Below are 21,762 nucleotides of genomic sequence, written 5' to 3'. Positions count from 1 at the left end.
TCTTAAGACTTATCTTTATTATGAAAGTGTTTTCAAAGTAAAATGATCCTCATAATAATGACTGCTTCCAGAGATTGAGAAAGAATAATTATATTTTCATATAAAAATCAGCAAAATACAGTAACAATACATAAAATAATTCTAATTGGCTAACAGTACATCATTCCATTTCTGACAGAGATGCTTAAGCACTGAATTGTCTCAACAAGTAAGGTTTTGTCACCTATCCTATTTCTCACTGCAAGTTGAAAAAAATCAAATCCCTAAACTAACCACCTCCCTTCTGCATGACACCAAATGGCTATGGAGGTAACTCATTATGTGGGCAAAAAGGAGACGAAAATCATGAGCTTAGAGGCTTTATGAAACTTCGGGAAATCAAACTTGGAGGCTATTTTCCATGTTTAAATTAAAGAAGCGTGAAGTTAAAGTTCCAGAATCACCATATAACTGTTCCTATTACAGAGTGAATTTCTATTTGGCAACTAATCTTTAAAAACCCCTATTTTTTAAAGGGCAGATTTACAGTGACAGTTTAAAAAAACTGTTGTAGATCCAAAAGAAAAAAGTTGTCTCTATAAAACCTAATTTTCACTTAAAATAGAAATCACACCAACAGCTGTTGTTCCCTGGTTTCCAGGCCATGCAACACATACCAAAGTAAGAAGCCAAGCTCTCATTGACTTGTGTTGAGGAAAACAGGCTCATAGGAGCACAATATATATATTTTCTAATGGAATCAGAGAAGGAAGTGTGATACATAACTGATCCAATGGTTATTGGGAAATTGACAGCAGATATGTGACAATATTTTAGATTCATTTTATTAAGAGTTCCAGATTTAAAAGAAGGTGAGTGAAAGATAAACAAGCTAGATCTTAGGCTAACAGTCCCTTCCCATTCCTTCCTGGGCACTCTTGGGAATGTCTAGTCTTGCGGAGACATCATTATCATGTGTTACCTGCTTGCAGAGACTTAGTCTATCTTTGATTGGATGGGGATTTTAGCTTATGGACATTTGGTAATGTGTTCCATTCAAAGGCTTCAGGTTGAACTCACGTTGGAAAGACTAAGGTATTCTTTTGGGTGATTACAGATCTTATTAACAGCTACTTATAATGTTTTATGTTCTTTAATACAATTTTCTCCATAAAAAACAGCATCAGGTATGCTTCCTGTGAGCGAATGTTAGGCATTCCAACAGCACAGAGTGAACAAGTGGACAGGCCTCCTTAGCATCTACTGAACGCCCCCTAGGGGATGGGAGGGGACCATGCATACAAATGCAAACCACAGGGCCTGTTTCCAGCCTATTAAAAATGAAGAATTAAACTGTGTCCACAGTGAACTAGTGTTAATTACTATCTGGTAATTTGTAAGCGTACAATTTCATTTTACCAAGACAAATTTAAACCTACTATGGGGACAACAATACCGTCACTTAAAAAAATATCTTGCTGCATTTTGCATTAACTGTTTGCGATTGACAGTGCTCCTTTCATAGACAGGACATAGCTGCAGACTTTGATCTGATTTGTTCTTATTTGAACACTAGAAACATTTCAGGGCTATTAATATTTATCTACAGAGCAGGAATCAGCCAAAGACAAAGCTGGGGGGTGGGGGGGGAAGTAAGCTAATTAGAATCTTAAGACTTCAAATAGCATGTGAAATGTAAACATTTAACCTCTTACTTCTAAAGAATTTCTTGAAACCTCTTTGGACACAATGCCATCATAGGACATACTAATAAAGAGAATTATTTAATACCTTTGTAACTATTCTGTATAATTTTCATACTTCAAATTAAGAAAAAATACTCAAATATTCAGGCAACTTTGGCGTTAACATCTCCAAGTAGGGGACAAAAATAACTACCAATGCAAAAATCATGAACAGCTTGGAAACAATCATGGGTGTCCATAAAGTTCTCTTGGAAGAGCTCTTTTTTAAAGACTCAGGTGTGCTGAAATGAAATATGATTTCTTACTTCAGCCCAAATAACAATGAGGTTGAAATTACAGAGTGGAAAATTCAGACCCTTTCTACCCAAGGTGCAAGTGTGCAGTCTGCTCAAATTCAAACTCTGCCAAATACTCAGAATGAAAAGTTTGGCAACAGAACAGGACATTTTCAGGTTTACCTGTCATTTTGGCTACAGGTGACCTGATTTTATCCCACTAAAGAGTTATTTCTCTCACCCAATTGCATGTTTACTTTGGAGAGCCTACCTTTCTTCCTAGTTCATCTTTGTCAGATGCCTGTTTCATTATGTGATGGTATCTCGGGACACTATCTGTCCAGCAGTTGAGCAGGAGCTGAATGTTAATAAAATCTTGGGTGAAGCAGAAATCTTGTGCATTTTCCTCAACACTTAGTTTAATAATCTAAAATATGAATAGTTGCTCCCCTACTCTCAACATTTGTTAACACTTAATTTGGAAATGGGAACTACTTAGATGCTGACCTTAGGGCTTTCATGATCTGAGCTCTGAGGCAAAGAGGCTGAAAGGAGTCTTCCCCTCTCAGCCGTGAAGGTGGCGTGAACAGGCAGTAAAAAGGGAGGTGGGAAGTTTCTATTGCACATGGCGGATGGTTTTCATGAAAAGAATATGGATAAGGATGAGTCAGTGACATTTTGGTTTTATCATGTTTTTCTGAGAAACCTACATGTACATACACAGATCACACATTTTTATATCATTTATTGACCCAAGGCCAAATTCTACTTGAATTTCTACATTTCTCTCCCTCTAATTGGTCTAGAAAAGCTATAGAATTGGAGAACAAAATATTACTTTTTCTAGATTCCTTCCTACACACCCCTTTGTACCTTGGGAAGATTTGAATATGACCAGGACAGGCTAAGTCAATTAATGGGAAACAACATTCCTACTAACCTACAGCTGACATTACAATATATACTTCCAAAGCTATGGCCTGGCACAGGTAGAAGATATGAGATCTCACATATTTTCTCTCTCAGGCTTATCAGGCCACCATGGGAGAGCAGTAGACAGAGATATATTATTCTTTATCTCAAAAGACCTACCAACACTATTTTGATGAATCAAAAAGAACTCTTTGCCTTAAAATGTAAAGTGAAATACAAATGTATTGATAAACAGAAGACTGCGTTGTTACTGTCAGTGGTCAGGGAGGCTCTGAGAATTCCCAATTCTCCTTCTAAAGAACGAAAGTCAGATGTTCAGATGACTTTGCTAAGGACAGACAATTTTCTTCATGTCATGCAAGTCTTCTAAACCTTTAATTTACAAGCAGATCTTTTGAAATTATTCTTCTATGCTAAATAGTGTCAAATGACCCAAATAGAAACACACTGTGGCTTTCTGGTTTATTTCACCCATCAAAGGACTTGCTCTATATACTAAAGCAAGGCACGAGGCTTTCTTCTATTCCATATTTTAGTTCCATATTTTAGAGAAAATTTCACCTTATCAAAAATTTTCAGCTATAACACGCTTGCTGGTTTACTCTTTATATATCTGCATTTTAGCAGATGTTCAGATGACTTGACAAGTACTTTTCATATTTAATGATTGGTCTTACAACTTGACCATCCATAAATTACTCTCCTAGACATACCCCTGTTCTGTGAAATAAAATAATAAGGTTTTCCAAGAAGAGTTAATTATACCATTTCGTCAACAAAAAAGCAGACATATTTCTAAGGCCCTTCAGTCATTACTATGGACCATACCAAAAACACACTATTTTATAAATAGGTGGGAAGAGATTTAACATTACAGTGTGAGGTTTTGTTTGGGAGCATTCTTTTAACTATTAACAATCATGGTGCACATTGTGGGCACAAAGTTTTACTTCAATTAAAAAAAAAATTGAATTGAATGTGAGTGACTTTGAGCAGGACATGCACTTCTTAGTACTTTGCTGTCGCTTTCACTAGTCCTGACCTGCATATTGATATCACTGCATTATGGTTTGGACTCTTTGTTTCAGGAGACTGTCTTCCTGATTTATGAAATAAGTATTTATAATAACTTTTTATTCCCTTTTACTAGAAGTTGGAAGAAAAGAGATAAAATCTTTGGTCTATGTGCATGGTTTCCTTATCTCTACATAAATAACACTGCCCTGGAGGAGACTACGGAAACTTATTTTTTCAGTAGTCTTTCTCATTTGCTGAGTAGAATTTTTGTTGCTTTTTTTCTGGAAATAGCTCCATTTGAACAAAAATTCCTGGGAAATGAACAACTCCTTCAAAGAAGCAGACAAAAGGACTTCCAGTGTAACACTGCCGAGTTTCTAGTAACAGGAAGTTCTGTTATGTTCGGGTTATGTTTAAGGAGAAAAGACAAAGGGTAAAATGGTCTTACTCTCACTGGCTTTATTTTGCCCAGGGCAAAAAAAACACAAAAAAACAAGATCAAATACTAGATAGGGTGCTTTCTTGAAAGCTGATTGCAGTAAAGTGCTTTGCCCTAGAGGTGACTTTTGGCAACTCTTGGAAGTCCCCTTTTTCTGTCCTCAAATATATTTAGCTTCTTTTTTTCATAACATAGTGGAAGACTGCACTAGTTAAAGGGGTAGTGGTAAAACCTGGTTGAAATCTGCTGCTCTCTTTGTATTATTCTCAGATCATGGGACAAATTCCCAGCAGGAAGACTGATTTCTTTGTTTGTAACCATGAACTTAAGTCTTCCTTCAGAGCTGGAGCACTGACCCCATAATGGAGAATTTAAAAAAAAGTCTCTGTAACCTAAAAAGTTAATCCCCAACTAGCTACCATCCTCACTGAAGAAACTTTGGCTGTGTGCACAAGAAATGAAGTCTATTCCAAAGCAATTTAATACACACAAAAAAATTTTAAGTCCTCCAATAGCCACACTCTATTTGGAACAAGCTAATTGACCATGAAGGGCTTCCCTCGTAGCTTAGTTGGTAAAGAATCTACCTGCAGTGCAGGAGACCCGAGTTCGATTGCAACCCACTCCAGTATTCTTGCCTGGAAAATCCCATGGACAGAGGAGTCTGGCAGGCTACACTAGTCCATGGGGTCGCAAGAGTTGGACACGACTTCATGACTAAACCACCACCACCACCAACTGATCATGAAAAATGACAATTACAAGACTGAGCTCATCCTGTTTCAACTTTACCCTGGGAGAAAGGTCACTTGAGACTGAATAGGCCATTTCAGAATGGGCATTGTAACACAAAGAGAGCAAACCTATTCGGAGCTGCATGAGAATCTTGCACTGGATTTTGCTTGTTCTAAGTGACCAATTAAGCTGATGCTCCTAGTGGACTAGGTCACAGCAAGAAACGGGTAGAAGCAAACGGAGCGTCTCCCTCACTGTCATGAACCCAGAGAGTAAAAGGAGTGAGGAAACCCTCTTTTGTCCACAGATTTACAAACAAATACAAAAAGAAAATAAATAATATTCTAAGACAGTACAAATGCAAATACCGTTCCCTTGTGTCAATTACATAAAGCATGCCTACATATATAGAATGGTAATTCTTCTTCATTCACAGACAGGACATATGGCAGTGCACTATTCAAAATGCTTTGATAAATCCTAATTTTTGTTTCTGGTGCTGAGAGATTATGAAAGGAACTGCATTTGCAATTTATTAAATACTTCCAGGAATGAACAGTTCACTTTGTTTGGGACTTGTAGTTTTGAGTAATTAATCATCCATGGCACAAGCGCCAGTGAGGAGATACCCGTTGGTACCACTGGTCCCATTGGTGGTGGTCGCAGTATGGGGGTTCTTTCCTGGAGGTTCCGAGTCCTCCTCATCTGAGCTAGACTCAATATCACTTCGATCATCCTTGGACACCTGTGGAACACAAGAAGGTGAGTGCAGCCAGCTCTGAAGAAATCATCAAGGTATAGCATGCTCAGAAGTACATGCAGTCATACATAAAGGAAAACATCTAAATATTAAAAAAATCAAACCGGATAGGAACATTGCCAGAGCAATAAGTTCCTCTTCATTGGAGATAGACTTTTGGGCAAAAAAGTCAATGATCAAGGAATGTAGGTGGATTTAGGCATCACACGGAGTTAGCCTTGCTGACTTCCTTAAGTTACCTTTGGATATTCAGAATGTACTAGACAATGAACCCCACTCAAACTGGCAAAGTAGCATACCATACTACTAGAATGGCACTATAGGAATTTGGTACAAATGGAACTATTTATTCTTTGATGATCACATTCTCTTTGAGAATCCTTTAGAGTCAGTTCTCAATTAATTACACTAATGGAGATATTTACTAGTTCTGATCATTAAAACATCACTCTTATTTGGCTTTTTAATGTATTCTTGTATGATTTAATTTGTCTTTCTGTCTGCTAGAATGAAGTAGAAATTTTGTCTTATATACAGCATAACAACTAATGGCAGCAGGAGGCATTTGGGGTACTTGCTGGGTAAGGAACAGTTTAAAATATTTCCCAAGAAAAATGTACTGACTGGATCATCATGAATTGACTCCCATCATTCCAGAGTTCTTCCATCTTCCATTCAGACTCATCAAGTCATGAGGATGACTTGGCATCAGGATATAAGTCTACACATTACCATAAAGAATGAAAAAAAAAATTCATATGGTCTCATAAGGAGGTAATGTAGGAAGAAATTAAGGAAATACTCTATTGCTTTTAAACTAAAATAGTTTGTACCTCCTACTTTATGCCTACAAACAAAGTGAACATTTATCCCAAGAGGCCTTAACACCCCTGAGTAACTGAGCGGCATGAACTTCTTTTCTAAGGATGGTGGTAATAGGGACGTGGTGGCTTGTTTGGCTTCAAAGAATGTTTCCCAATCTAGTCCCTTATGATTCTTTAAGAAGTGGATTGAAAAGCTGGCAGAGTCTCCTGGGCAGCATTTCAGAATGAACTGAGGGATTTCCCACATCTCATTCTCTCTGTGTCACTGCTACCCTCCAACTGGAGAACCCCGGAATCCACTGTACTCCCAACTTGAGAAGCCCCCAATTCTGCAGGACAGTATCACCTCTCTCAGGTGGGGTGGGGATGCGAGAAGGTGAGAACTGAGGACTGCTGCTCCAGCCTAAGCAGAGATGATTGAGTAAATACGTAAAAATGGATCTCACTCTAATGGCCCTTGAGATGAGACTTAGCTCACAAGGACCATCTCCAAGAAGATTTAGATACTGAAACACCAAAAGGACTAGATTACAAGGATACTGTAACTTAAAAATAAGAGATGGGTCACAAAGACAGCATTAGAATAAAAGCTCCACTACATTTAGCAACCCATTAGTCGTAAATTAAGCTGCTAATAGGAAAGAAAACTCCAGTTTCAGAGTGATTAATTTACATTTGCTTGCTTAGTAAGATTATTTTTAATTGCATTTGGAAAAAAATTTATACTTAAGTTACCTTCAAAGAAAGGAACAATTTAGAGTATCTTAAAATAACACACAGGAATATAAGTCCCATGACTCGTGGCTAAGATGAATTTTACTGTCTTAGGTAAGCAGCAATACCAGTTAAGATATTTTGAAGCCTGAGATCTGGAATAAAATTGATTATCTCCTTGGAAAGTTGAAGGAGTAAGCTGGAGAGAAGACAATATACCTGGTAGAAATAGCAGTGCAATAAGGACACAAATTATCTAATCTATGGCCCCCTTGCGTTTTCAGTTACTGTTATCATATTGACAGTATTGTGCAATTTGTATGCAAATGAGGACAGGAGAGGTTTTTGTTGTTGTTGTTGTTGTTGTTTGTTAGTAGAAGTGCATGCTCATTTTAGAGTAGGAGGTCATAGAGAAAAAAATAAACTTCTGCTTCTAAACAATTCATTGCTCTAATTATTTTGGATTTACACAGGAGACGATGCCAAGGATAGGCTTCACACTACGTGACCGATGCCCCGAGCCCCCATGGCAGGTGCTCACGGAGGACAAAGTGGTCAGGTGCTGTCCTGCAGCCCAGGGCAGTCTTAGCAAAGAGCTGATGCTCAGACCTCCCTTCTGGACCATGCTGATCCTCTCCTCAACTTAGTTCTGCTTCTCCTACTTTACTTGGGTCTATTTCTGTTATTCAACCAACATGTTGAACACCAGTCAAAGAAATCCACTTCTTCCTCTATTGGATCATGCAAAATGTAGCAGAATGCAGGCTCACCCAAAAAAGGGCACTGACTGAGCTGTCCCTAGCATCCCTCCCAGCTGCTGGGAGCCACACCCTGGTTAGAGCCTCTAGACAGTGTCAACAGATGAGACAGAACAATACGCATGGAGACAAAAGCGCCAGAGTGTGGCTCCAAAAGGCTAACATGGAAGCCAGGATGGAGAGAGGGCTGAGAAACTTACATGTAAAGGGTTCCACTTCCCAGACTTCCAGGTGGGCAGAAGGAAGAGAACAAACAACGAAAGTAAGAAAATGTTGCAGAGAATGTTCCAGAAAAGTCACTGCTCTACAGAGAAGGGTTGAGGCCCAGGATGCTTTATTATGAGCCCCACTTTTAACCAAAGAGATTTAACTAAATATTTACTGGCAAGTTATAAATGGTCAGAATGCATCAAGTAACACTTCTCATAAAAGGGTTATTAAATTTCTGTTTAATATAAGTATAACCAGAGAAGGACCAAAGGAGATAGAGAGAGAGCAGAAACACAGTAAATAATAAATCTCCATGAATCTAAAATTATGAATGCAGATCATTCAACAAAGCAATGCAGATCACTCAGCAAAGCAATACTACATGTAAAAAAAAATCACTAAGAGAAAATGAAAATTTGCATTATGTTTCCAAGAGGTTATGCTAAACTCTGAAGGAGAAAAAACAGTTTTGATGCAATTCTAAACAATAAATAATGTGCTTGGTGATTTAGAAGAACCCCAAACCATAATTTTCTGTGACATATTAGAAAGGGCGAGTGTTATCTTACCTTGCCTTTTGAAATAGCTTTGCAAGCTATTTTTACGATCAAGTAAGACCAGAAGCAGTTCAAACCTTGTATTACCAACAGCAGTAGGTTAAAAACCCACCAGGAAGGGTAAGGTCCAACAATCTCCCAACTTTCAAACAATGTGGTATTTAACACCCTAAGGAAAAGGAGAAAGTAATCATTGAACACAACTTTTCACTGCCTTCAAAGGAACTCCAGTTACTGCAAAGACGCATGAAGCAAGTGATACCCACTGGCTGCTCCCTGGCAAGGATGGTCTGAAAGCTAAGTACTTCACCTAAGAGTCATCACCTGGATGATTCCACCAGTGGCATCACATTCCTTAGGATTCTAGCTTGAATACTTAGGTTCTCCTTCACTTTTGTTGTCATTTCTTCCATTAATTTTCATCACAGTTTTTGACTGATTCTATTTCTCACTACTTGTTAAAAGGCCTGTACTGTCCTTGTTGCTTTGGGTCTTAAAGTAAGTGTGAGGAACATCATTCAGTAACATTACATTGCAAGAAAAAAAAAGAGCAGTTAATTTCAGAAACACCAGTGAAGTTTAAACTATATGCCTAGCATAGTGAGAGTTGGCATATACTTAAGACCTAACCCCTGTCCTCAGGTGGTTTATAGCCTCGAAGGAGAGCCTTAATTTTGGGCTGGGTTCATATTTTGTAAGCCTTCTCCTGGGAAAGAACTGGCAACTGAAAGATATTATATGGAAGTGGTGTCTTGAGATGAGTGTTGGAAGGATTTTTTTTTAATTATTAGAATATACCGAGTATACTTAAGTTTTAAGAGTATGTACTTAAGGCAGGCAGAAGTATTTGAAGTAATTGCTTCTTTCTGTGATCCACCATCAGGACCAGGATGGAGCAGCCACGTGGGGCAGATAAAGGATACAGGATGGCTGGTCTCAGTGAGTCACACTCATCCCTTGGATGAGTCCAAGGGATGTGTCCAGTCACCCACTGGAAGGTGATTTTTGCCTTCTGGACTCAAAGTGCTGCCACATAGAAGCTCAGCAGTCACAAGATTTTGGAATTATTCCACTTCCTTGCCTTCCTCCTTAGCTGAGTGCTGGGCTGGTTTGGAGATCTCAGTGGGTTAACAAAACTCATCTATTTCCACCAGCTGTCACTGCAGTGCTTTGCCAGGACCCTACAGGAGAGGGTAGGTGGACAACACTTGGTGACTAAGGGAGAAGGATGGAAAACTTTTGAAGGCAAGACCACTCATGCAAGAATAGAAGGCACACATACAGCAAACTTTAATATAAGAGTGTGATGAATGCTTTGAAACAAGTTAAGAAAAGTACTTAGTAAATTCACAAAAGGAAAAAAAAAATTGAGTTAAGAGATAAAGGAAAAAAGGAGAATGAATACTAGAAAAACAGGTCTATGTCCAGTTCAGGTAACCTGCATTCACAGACCAGAATGAGACAGAGTGTGATTCTAATCCTACCACACGAGTTACCTCTCAAGAATAATGCTCAACACACGTGAATGTTAAAATCCTAAAATTGATAGTATGGAATTTAATTTGACAATTCAGTAAGAGTATATTACTCTATGATATAATAGTAGTATTCATTCTGGTAGAAGAGGACCAACCTTAGGAAATCTATTAATAAAATTATCACACATCCATTGGCCAAATCAGTACAAACCTAATTATTTCAACTGCACTAAAAGACATTTAGCAATGTTCAATTCCCCATTGCTGATGTTTAAGAACTGGAACTCAAAGTACTTAATATGATTTTTATTCCATTCAACTCAGCAGTGATCATAATATCAGAGTTATTGACTTTATAATCAGGAATAGTCAGCATCACCATTATTATTTAACCCTATTCTGGAGGTTCCAGCTATAAAGTATGGTAGAAATAATAGGCATTAAATTTCTATAACTATAACAGCAAACAATGAAAATTTCCAATAGCAGGGAGTAGTTAAAAATTATAAAGAAATTCTAGAAATTATTAAGTCATTCAAACTGGTAAATATGTTTCAAGACTTTCTTTTGATAGATAAAAATCATAACATCCCAACTCCATAAGATAAATGTATATATTTGCATATACACACAGAGAAAATGAAGAGAATTACAATTCATTGGAAGAAATGAATCAAAGCCATTTTACACCTTCTTTGGTGGATTGGGGAGTTTTGCATTTTCTTATTAAAAAATTTTTATTTATTTACTTATTTTTGGCTGTGCTGGGCCTTTGTTGCTGCTTGGGTTTTTCTCTAGAGGACGCAAGCAAGGGCTCCTCTTATTGCAGAGCCTGGGCTTGAGGGCGCATGGGTTTCAGTAATTGCAGTGCCTGAGCTCCAGAGCACAGGCTCAGTAATTATGGTGCACGGGCTTAGTTGCTCTTCGGCATGCGGGATCTTCCCGGATCGGAGATTGAACCCATGTCTCCTCCATTGGCAGGGAGATTCCTTACCACTGAGCCACCAGGGAAACCCTGTATTTTCTTCTTTACATTCTTCACTTTTCCAAATCCATCGCAAATAATTAGGAAAAAAAAAACCCAAGTTTTTTTGTAAAAAGGAATAGTTAGGATAATGCCTGTATTCCCAAGAGGCAGTCATCTCTTCATACACCAGGCTGCAGGCTCCGGGACAACTGGTCTAAAGAAAGTTCAACTCCTGGACAGTGAGAGAGGACTCCTACATCTCATTTTTTACCATCTCCAGCACCTTGCAAAATACTGGGAAGTAATTTGCTCACTGGACCTGCTGGCTGATAGACTGTGTGTTAGCTCAGTAATCAAATAAATAGATATGCACAAGACAGCTCTGGCATAATCACAATAGTTTTATCTCAGAACCAGCTCTGCTTCTTGACATATTAGACATGTTGACCTTCAGAGGGAATTTAGCTTCATTTAAACAAAAAGAGGTCTTGTAGAAACGGCAACAATGACTGTGTGATGCTATGCATTATAAATTAGTCTTTGCTGAATTATGGGTTTGAGAGCCTTTCTCACCATTACAATTTGTTTGACTGATTATGAACAGAGTGTCATGCAGTTGCTGGTGACATGATATCCACATTAATTTTGGAAATGTTGCATCAGAATTCATAGGCTTTGCCATGACAATCAGTGGCACCTCTGAGGTTCTGTTCAGAAGTAATGGATTTTTTTGAAAATTGACTTGGCTGCCTGCAGAGATACTTGGAAAAATACAATCAGTGCACCAAATGGATATATCTCTCAGTGAGAAGCTGGGGAAGAAAAACAATATATGAGGAATTGGGACTGAGGAGAGAGAGATTATGCCACCTGGATTCTGAAAAAACAGTAAACCCAGGAAACAGAGCCTCTGTTTAGCCACAGAATGTTTCTCATGAGAACTGTCCCCTTTGGGGCAAACTATTAAAATGGTGATTATAGGATTTTGCCCTTTCCCAGAGGTAAGGGTTAGGAGTGTCTATTTAATGATGTCATTGAATATCTATGGTGAAAGGGCTCTGAAGAGCAGTTATATCTGAGGGAGGGCTGATAGAGGGAAAAGGAGGGAGGCGGCTGGGATGCTGGGAACATTCTTGATCTTGATTCAGGTGGTAATTATGATTATTTACAGGTAAATTTTTACAAATGTAAAAATGTATCAAGTTATATATTGAAGATCTATGTAGTACATTGTGAACATTATATCTCCATCAACTAAAACAGAAAAAAGTACTCTGTGGGCCAAACACTGCCAATTTGCAACCTTTGGGTTGCATAGTTACTATAATATCAGTATTTCTACCCACCACCCCCCCGCACCATCCCACGCCACCACCTAATATAAATTCAAGGTATGGCTTCTGAGAAAACAGGTTTTTTTCCTTCCCCCCAAATAGCCTACAGCATCAAACCTCCTGTTGCTCTAATCAAGTGGTGGAAAGTTTGGAGGCACCAGGGACCAGAAAAGACCATTTTCCTTTTCAATAAGGTTAGGCTCACTTAACCACTAGATGGCGCATCACGCATGTACAAAGTGTGCTCAAGTAGGTCTATTCTGCCAGAACCTTGTGCCATAGTCTGGGTACCAGCAAAAGAAAATCACTCCATCATTAGGTAACACCTTCTTAAGAATCTCGCCAAACAATGGAATCGAGAGTCCCAGTCCCGTCTGCGCTTCTTTCTTCCTGCATAATTCCCACTAGAAATGATGTCTGCAGGGCAAAGCTCCAAGCAGTTCACTGGTGATGTGAAGACACACAAGTTAGCACCCCAATAGTTTAGCCCTGATGGGGTATTTTAATGGCTTTTTAATGAATCATGAGAATTTAGTTTGACTGTGACCTATAGTTACTTTTGCTCAAGCTTTCCTTTTATGGATTCTTCATATTAAATTTGATTATCTCAGAAATATGTATATACAGGCTACGTGGGGATTGTGGGGGAGGGGAATATATACATTTGTACAGAAAATTTTACCTTTTTTTTTTTTAAAGCAAAGCAAACTCAGAGTAGTCTCATATTAATCCTATATTAAAGGCCTTACTCATTTATATTCTTATAAATGCTTTCCCCTTAAAACCTCAGAATTCTGAAAGCTTCCTACTGTCAGAGAGCACAGGGTCGAAAGATCTCCACTGATATCTCATTCAGAAAACCTATAACCAGTGCTTTTCCCACATTCTTATCATGACTGCCAACTCAAGAGTTTAGGTTTATACGCAAAGTTGTGCAAAGTTAGATAATATCCTTACTTTCTACTCCATGCATCTTACTTTTAAAATATCCCACTGATTTTAGAGGCAGGACCACATATTAATGGTTGGAATATTAAAGATGACAGAGGCCCGAGTTCTTTCACTATATGAATGAAGTTACAAGTGGGTGATTATGATGAGGCCATGGTAAGTAACCATAAGCTTTGCCTGCTCCCCTTCCCCTTCAACCTCCACCTAAGAGCTCCATCTGAGCCTTGGGTTGTGTGTTTCTGAATGGTCTATATAAAAACCACAATAATTAGATCCATAAAGGGCTCCCCAGGTGGTACTAGTGGTAAAGAACCTGCCTGCCAACTGAGGAGACATTAAGAGATGCGGGTTCGATCCCTGGGTCGGGAAGGTCCCTTGGAGGAGGGGATGGCAACCACTCTAGCATTCTTGCCTGGAGAATCCCATGGACAGAGGAGCCAGGCGGGCTACAGTCCAGAGGGTCCCAAAGAGCCAGACACCACTGAAGCAACACAGCCTGCACACACACACTCAAATATCCAAAGAGGGTCAAGACTGCTTCTCAGGGAGAATCAGGTTCAGGGCCTCACGTTCGGGGTTGCTGCATGATGTCAGTGGGGGTAGACTAGAAAGGGAAACTTGTTTTACAGTCAGAATTAAGGTGTTCTTTACTTCAGAGTTTTTGAATGGTCTTTGACTTTGCTTTTTCAGAGACTGCAGTGTATTTCAGGATGTGTGCTTCTCTGGCGTTTATTTTCATTCGACCTACATGAAACATAAATGAAAAGTAGATTCTACCTGAAGCTTATCCATAATCTACTGGCATGTTTTACTCATTTTAAAGTAGATGCTGGTAGAAAAGCATTTATAATGTAGTCTCAACGGAAACCAGGAACACAATACCTGAAAAAGGAGTCGGGCAATTAAATCACTGTGATAAGAAATCCTCTTTGTCCTGGGTTTTCTAAGGCAATAAAAACCCCAGGCCTAAAGAACAATTTGGTCAAGTGTTGGGTAGTCAAGCCTTGACTACCCAAGGCTACTACATGACTGAGAAACTCACTCTCAATTTTCTTTTAACAAGATGGCCCCACCCACAGTTTCGGTTTCTCCACAGCACTGGTGCGGGTCAGCAAGATTTCTTTTAGGAGGACAGCTTCTGGGTAGCTCACAGCTTGGGTGCCTAATTATCTCAAATAATAGATACACGAAGTCCGTAGCAGACATAGGAGTGATTTCTCTATCCCTGACAGGATGCAAAACTTGAACATGGAAGGACCATCTGTCTTTCCTCTAGCAATGGGCATATCAATTCTGTCATATTCTATCCAAGAAAGACATGGGATCAATTCGTTTATTTTAATTTTAGGTCATAGGCTGGTCAGACTTAGACACTGATCTCTTATAACACAGCAAGCTTGTCTCTGGTGACTTCCTTGCCAAGGTGGATGATTTTCTCAGAATTAGTCATTGCCCTCTTGCTGCCCCATTTGCTGTCTGTCTGCCCGAGTTCCCAACCCCTCCCCTGCCTGGCCTGCCTTTCTGTGTTCCTGACCTCCCAACCCAAGTTTCTCTATTCTAAAACATGTCCATCAAGCTGTATCCTGATTCTTACAAGACTGCTTGCAACCCTCTGCTTACCTCTTAGTTGCCTACATGACCCTAAAACAGACTTGTCTGGTTCTCAATGCTCTTTATTAAATAGTTAGTGTGTGTTGAGCACTGACCCAAACATGATAAATACATCTTTTGTGCTTAGATGCTCAGTCGTGTCTGACTCTGCGACCCCATGGACTGTAGCCTGCCAAGCTCCTCTGTCCATGGGGATTCTCCAGGCAAGAACACTGGAGTGGTTTGCCATGCCCTCCTCCAGGGGATCTTCCCAACCCAGAGACAGAAACCAGGTCTCCTGCATTGCAGGCAGATTCATTACAGTCTGAGCCACCAGGTAAATCCATGAATACTGAGTGGGTAGCCTATCCAATCTCCAGGGGATTTTCCTGACCCAGGAATCAAACCAAGGTCTCCTGCATTGCAGGCAGATTCTTTACCAGCTGAGCTACCAGAGACGCCCGTTATTTACATGGTTTTATTTAATTCTTTCAAAAACTCACACAGTAGAAATCCCATATAGTAGAATACTTACACTAGCTAACATTTATTCTTAACTATGTGTTAGGTGCTGGGCTCAGGTTTTACATGTTTTAACTCACTAAACCCTCATGAAATAAACCTTATGGATAAAGCCCATTTTTTTCAAAGTAGGTACTATTATATCTATCTTACAGTTGAAGAAACTGAAGCACAGGTTTGTCTGTATACCTAACACTACCCCCTCACTGTGGGGTATACATATTAGTAAGCCTCAAAGAACTCATAGTTAAGTTGGGGAGCTGGGGTTGGAATATAAATTGGCATATTGTATTTGGTGGATAATGTTACCACATGTATCAAAATGTGCATATCTACTGAGGCTGTGAATCTATTTCCAAACCTTTGTTCTAAGGAAGAGTTTCAGGGATTTATAAGATTTAGCCATAAGGATATTCATTTAAATATTATTTATAGTAGCACACTACTTGAAACATCCTAGATAATGTCTAAAAATAGAGTACTTATGAATAAACAATGATCTTCTTATAAGACAAAATATTCGTAGCTAATAAAATTATGTTATAGAAGAATACTTAATGAAATGGAAAAAAAGTTTATGGTACAATGTTAAATGACAAAAACAAAGCTATAAAACAGTATGTGTATCTTCTTGGTAAAGAAGAAGATGTAATTTTAAGCATTTAAAATGTTAGAAGCAAAGATATCAAATTATGAACAGTGGTTATTTCAGAACTATGGGACTTTTTTTTCTTTGTGGTGTTTCACATTCCATGATATTTCTATAATGAAATTTAACTATAACATGTATATAATTCCATAAATAAATATCAGTTTAAGTTAAAATTCGAGGAAATCCAGTGAGACTGATAATTGATTGCTGTTGTTGCTGTTCAGTTGCTATGTCGTGTCTGACTCTTTGTGTCCACCTGGAATGCAGCACGCCAGGCTCCTCTATCCTGTACTATCTCCCAGAGTTTGCTCAAATGCATGTTCATCGAGTCGGTGATGCTATCTAATAATCTCATCCTCTGCCATCCCTTTCTCCTTTTGCCTTCAATAGCCAAGTGCTATCCAAAGCCTCTGAAGGTCTATCTACGGCAAAGAAGGTAACAGATTTTTGTAGAGATGGATGGATTTCCTGAAAGCCACCTCCTCCAAGTCTCAGAGCTGCAGAGGGGCAGCCCGGCTTGGCTGGGGTGGTTCTCCTTGAAGTCCCAGCTTCCTGCTCTGGATGGGGAGATGGTGACTGACAGCACTTGTCTGTGGTCACACCAGCTGGTCCCCCTGTCCCCTCAGGAGGGCAGGTTTTATATGAGTGGGGCGGGGGTGGCTGGCTCCTGGGAGTGCCGAGGAGGAGAGCTGCCGGCAGGGCAGAGCAGGGCATCCACTGGTGTAAAGCCTCCGCCTCTCTGGGATATGTCTGCTCACAGTGCTGCCTCCAAAGACAGAAGCTTTTCTTCTCTCTGAACAAAAGCAGCAGCTCGCTAAATTCAACCACGGTTATGGGTGTGGAGATTTCTGAGATGGCAGAGAGGCCAATTGAACACACATCCTAAGCACATTTGATTTGATCACTTTTGTCCCTGGAATGGGGGTTTGTTGGCAAGTTTGGGGCTTTTTTCGTCTGAGTTCCCGGTATTTAGAGCTAATAACCGGCCTAAGAACTGTGAGACCCACCTGGTCTCTGCACTCTCCTTCTGTTACTTTTTTATTTCATGATTTTGTGAAAGAAATGTGTCTACAAGATATAAGAGACAGCTTCCAGAAACTACGGGTGCAATACCTGCAGATCTTGTCTTTGGGGGCAGGAAGAAATGGAAAGAGGATGGGGTAAAGGGGTAGAGAGAGAGAAGGTGATGTGGGGATGGGAAATGGGCAGACAGAGGAAGGAAGAGACAGGAGGCCTGCTTCCCTGGGGCCATGCTCCAGCCTGAATCTTGAATCAGGACCAGGCCTTGCACAAACTCAGCGTGACATTTAATACCACCCCGTTCCTGGGATTAAATGTTACACTAATAAAAAGAAAGCCGCAAGACAAACAGTTGTGCCCTGGAAGTGGAGAGGGAAGCAGCTGTGCAAAGCTCAGGGCCTGAAACTGAGCTGCTTCCACCTGTAACTGCCTGCTGCAAATCTGCCCAGTGTGATTTACTTGCTGGCAAATTCAGCGCAGGTGCGTATTCTAACAATTTACTGAGGAAGAAAGAATTACAAACCCTACCTTGCAGAGAGGGAAGGCCAAGTTGCAGCAAACCTAGAGCCCCTCATCCCAGCATCTATATAGTTGCTCAGTCGTGTCTGACTCCTTGCGACCCCATGGACTGTAGCCCGCCAGGCTCCTCTGTCCATGGGGATTCTTCAGGCAAGAATACTGGAGTGGGTTGCCATGCCTTCCTCCAGGGAATCTGGAGGAGGACCACTCAGGTGGTCCCAGGATGGCCACTCAGTCAGGGTGAGCAGTTTCAGGACAGCAAAGAGTTCTTTTGTAGAAATCCCAACTGAAGATAGATCAAGGTAGTGGCCCTTGGACAAGTGGTTTTATTTGTTAAAACTCATCTTTGAATACTTTAAAGGCTAAAGCTCCAATACTTTGGCCACCTGATGCGAAGAGCCCCCTCACTGGGAAAGACCCTGATGCTGGGAAAGATTGAGGGCAGGAGGTGAAGGGGGCAACAGAGGATGAGAAGGGTGGACGGCATCACCGACTCAATGGACATAAGTTTGAGCAAACTCCGGGAGATGGTGAAGGACAGGGAAGCCTGGAGTGCTTCAGCACATGGGGTTGCAAAGAGTCGGACACGACTGAGTGACTCAACAACAACTACAACAACAACAACAACAACAACACAGTTTTCCAGGGGTTTCATCTAAAAAACCAAAAAAAAAAAAAAAAATTTAACTGACAGGACAAGACACTCTGCTCCTACCAGTTATAGTGTGCGTGTGTGGGTGTGTGTGTGCACGTGCATTCAGTTGTGTCTGACTCTTTGCGGACCCCATGGACTGTAGCCCGCCAGGCTCCTCTGTCCGTGGGATTTTCCAGGCAAGAATACCGGAGTGGGTTGCCACTGCCTTCTCCGGTGTTTAGCTATACTTATCCATTCAGCCTCAGTTACTTCTTCCCATAGTCCCTGGTCACAAACAGAATGTTTACAGTCAGTGAGCTGAATATCATTAGACTTCTGTCCCTGACAGAAGCAGCATTAGCCAAGGCCTTACCCTAAATCACAGAGAAGATTTCTTACACACCATTGGCTGTCCCTCTGTACAGCACCGAGCACCTTGTTAGGAGGTCTGAGTGGCATTTGGGTAGCATCTGGTACAGCTTGCACTCACATACATCATAGATGTTGATGAGTAAAGTGCTACCTCATCGATGGAAAAGTAGGCAGAGGATATGAACAGATCACAGAAGAAATACAAAAGACATTTGAAAACATGAATGAAATGTTCCACTGTGCTTATAATCCAATAAATACTAAATTAAAACAAGAGATCTTTATGCCAAAATTTGGGGGCTGCTGTGTCAATCACATCTGCAGTTCACTTTCAGATGATTTGGCAAATGTAAGAGAAATGCATGTGTGTAAAAGAAATGCCATGAGTACTACAAGGGGGCACAGCTGAAGAATGCAGGTGAGGAGTATACATATTTTTTAAGTTCAGGAATATGCATGCAGTACTGTTTTTAACAGTAAAAAAGAAACAAATAGATGGCTAATATGCATATCTATATGGTGGAATGTTAGTCATACATTAAAATCATGTCTTTTGTTTAACGGCATAGGAGAATCCTCACAACTTAGTGAAAAGTGAAAAAAATCATATTAAGTCATATGCAGTACGATATTCAGTTTTTTAATACAAAATGTGATTAAAAGGAAATATTCCAAAATGTTCACATTGGTTACTTCTGATTCTAGGAATTTAAAATATAAGATTTTCTACATTTTCCAAATTATGTATTATTCTTCTAATGAGAGAAAACACTTGAGAACTTTTTTCAAGAATGATGATGTAAGAAACACTTCTACGCTTTCAAGTTAAGTTCAAAAATATCTCTTTGTGTCCCATTGTCAGCAGGAGGAGAGGTGAAGCTGAATCTTCGATGCTGGGGCTGAACACCTTTAGGAATACGCCCAAAGTGTACTCATGGAGGGAGCTCGAATCTGAGCCACAGCTGTTGGTTTTATGATTCACGTTTCTATAAGCAAGCATCCTTAGCATGGCACTCAGGTGGTACTAAAGAGACAAATCCAAGGGAAAAAAACCCAGGAGGTCAGATGGATCTTTCAGATTATTCTCCCCAACTCTTCCTCAGACTGAGATCCTACCTGGAGCACAACTGCAGAGAGGTGGGCTTCCATTTGCATTCTTGTCCTGGGGGGCCACAAGGTGAAGATGAAGAGGCTGGGGTGAAGCACACAGCAGTTCAGTCGCTCAGTCGTGTCCGACTCTTTGCGACCCCATGCACTGCAGCGCGCCAGGCCTCCCTGTCCATCACCAACTCCTGGAGTTTACTCAAACTCATGTCCATCGAGTCGGTGATGCCATCCAACCATCTCATCCTCTGTCGTCCCCTTGTCCTCCTGCCTTCAATCGTTCCCAGCATCAGGGTCTTTTCCAATGAGTCAGTTCTTTGCATTAGGTGGCCAAAGTATTGGAGTTTCAGCTTCAGCATCAGTGAATATTCAGGACTGATTTCCTTTAGGATGGACTGGTTGGATCTCCTTACAGTCAAATACTGGGTTTCTGGCATATATTTTTGGTTCAGAAATTATTTAAATATACATGTGACTTCTGGAGTTTGTATTAGTATAAATATACATAGTATGTTCACTAAGAGTGTTCAAAATCAGTTTTCAGTCAGATGGTGTGTTTCAGTTTAAAACTAATTCCCCCTTAATCTGCAGAATTTAGAAACCTGGTTTCTCCAGGCCCCACCTTGTGCACGCACTTCAGTGAGCCTGTCCTGTAGGCTGGTGGTTCCCAGACCTGTGGCTCGCTGGCATTCCCTGGGGAGCATCAGTAGTACTGACACCTGTGATGGCCTCCAGAGACTGTCATTCAAATAGTCCGGGGTATAGCTTGAGTGGTGTGATCTTTGAAAGGTCCCCCGATGATTCCAATGTGCAGACAAGTTTGGGAACTGCCTCTTTCATTCTCTATTTCCTTTTCCGACTTGCTTTTTTAAAAAAATCCACAAACAATTCTGAATAACTTTTGATCAACCATTTCTGCTTTCAGTAGACATGATGCTTCTGGGTCATTTATGTTTGCATGTGGCTGAATGATGTTTAACAGGCTTTGCGTGAATTGTTTAAAATGTTGTCCCCTCTCCTACTTTAATGAGAACAGTGGTGCCCTTGCATCAGAACCCACAACCTGGAGGTTACAAACTGTCCTGATTCAGAGAAAGGTGAAGACCCCATTCTCCCCTGAACCCTGATTACCCTCCTTTGGGCTACACAAAGTTTATGCTTAACCTCCCAGGATTTTGCAGAAATTGTTCTTTGAAGCGAGTCTGAAGCATATGCTTGTGAACTCATTCAGACAGTAAGTAAAGCCTGACGCAAAGGAAGGAAAGTGTACACAGATGCAGATGAAGAAGCCCAAAGCTGGAAGAGACGATGGTGTCCTTATCCCTGCCCACACATAATTGACATTAAAAGTGATTCCAAACCACAAAACAGTATGAAAATTCCTAAAAATCTTTTTTTTTTTTTTTGGCATGGGAAATCAAGTCAATTCTTGTTGAAATGTAAAAATATTTTAAAAAATGTTTATAACCCACTTTGCTTCTGTCCTAAGCACACAATTTTTTTAAAAGTCTTCATTGAATTTGTTACAATACTGCTTCTGCTTTGTGTTTTGGTTTTTTGGCCCTGGGGCATGTGGTATCCTAGTTCCCCAACCAGGGATCGAACCCACACACCCTGTATTGGAAGGCAAAGTCTTAAACACTGACTACCAGGGAAGTCCCCTAATACCGCACACTTAGCTGGCCTGTTAGGTACCCTGCATGGAGTGTCCC

At 40.3% G+C, this 21,762-nt stretch overlaps 1 protein-coding gene across 3 annotated transcripts in view; it reads right to left on the bottom strand.

Annotated features, from left to right (window-relative positions):
• The window catches only part of CERS6 (ceramide synthase 6), a 332,112-nt gene continuing 310,350 nt past the window's right edge, over positions 1-21,762 (bottom strand). Inside the window, exons 9-11 of one of the 3 annotated variants that reach the window (XM_065931691.1) lie at positions 8,920-9,076; positions 8,341-8,364; positions 1-5,829 (exon numbers count right to left, since the gene is read on the bottom strand). In XM_065931691.1, coding sequence (XP_065787763.1) covers positions 5,677-5,829; positions 8,341-8,364; positions 8,920-9,076 — 334 coding nt within the window. In that variant the 3' untranslated portion in view covers positions 1-5,676. The remainder of the gene's footprint in view (positions 5,830-8,340; positions 8,365-8,919; positions 9,077-21,762) is intronic. The other 2 variants (XM_065931692.1, XM_065931693.1) reach the window with 2 other exon arrangements.

This window comes from Muntiacus reevesi, chromosome 3 (genome assembly GCF_963930625.1).
Source record: "Muntiacus reevesi chromosome 3, mMunRee1.1, whole genome shotgun sequence".
NCBI classification, from domain to species: domain Eukaryota; kingdom Metazoa; phylum Chordata; class Mammalia; order Artiodactyla; family Cervidae; genus Muntiacus; species Muntiacus reevesi.
The sequence above is the reverse complement of the archived record's forward strand: the minus strand, read 5'-3'. Positions and strand labels throughout refer to the sequence as shown.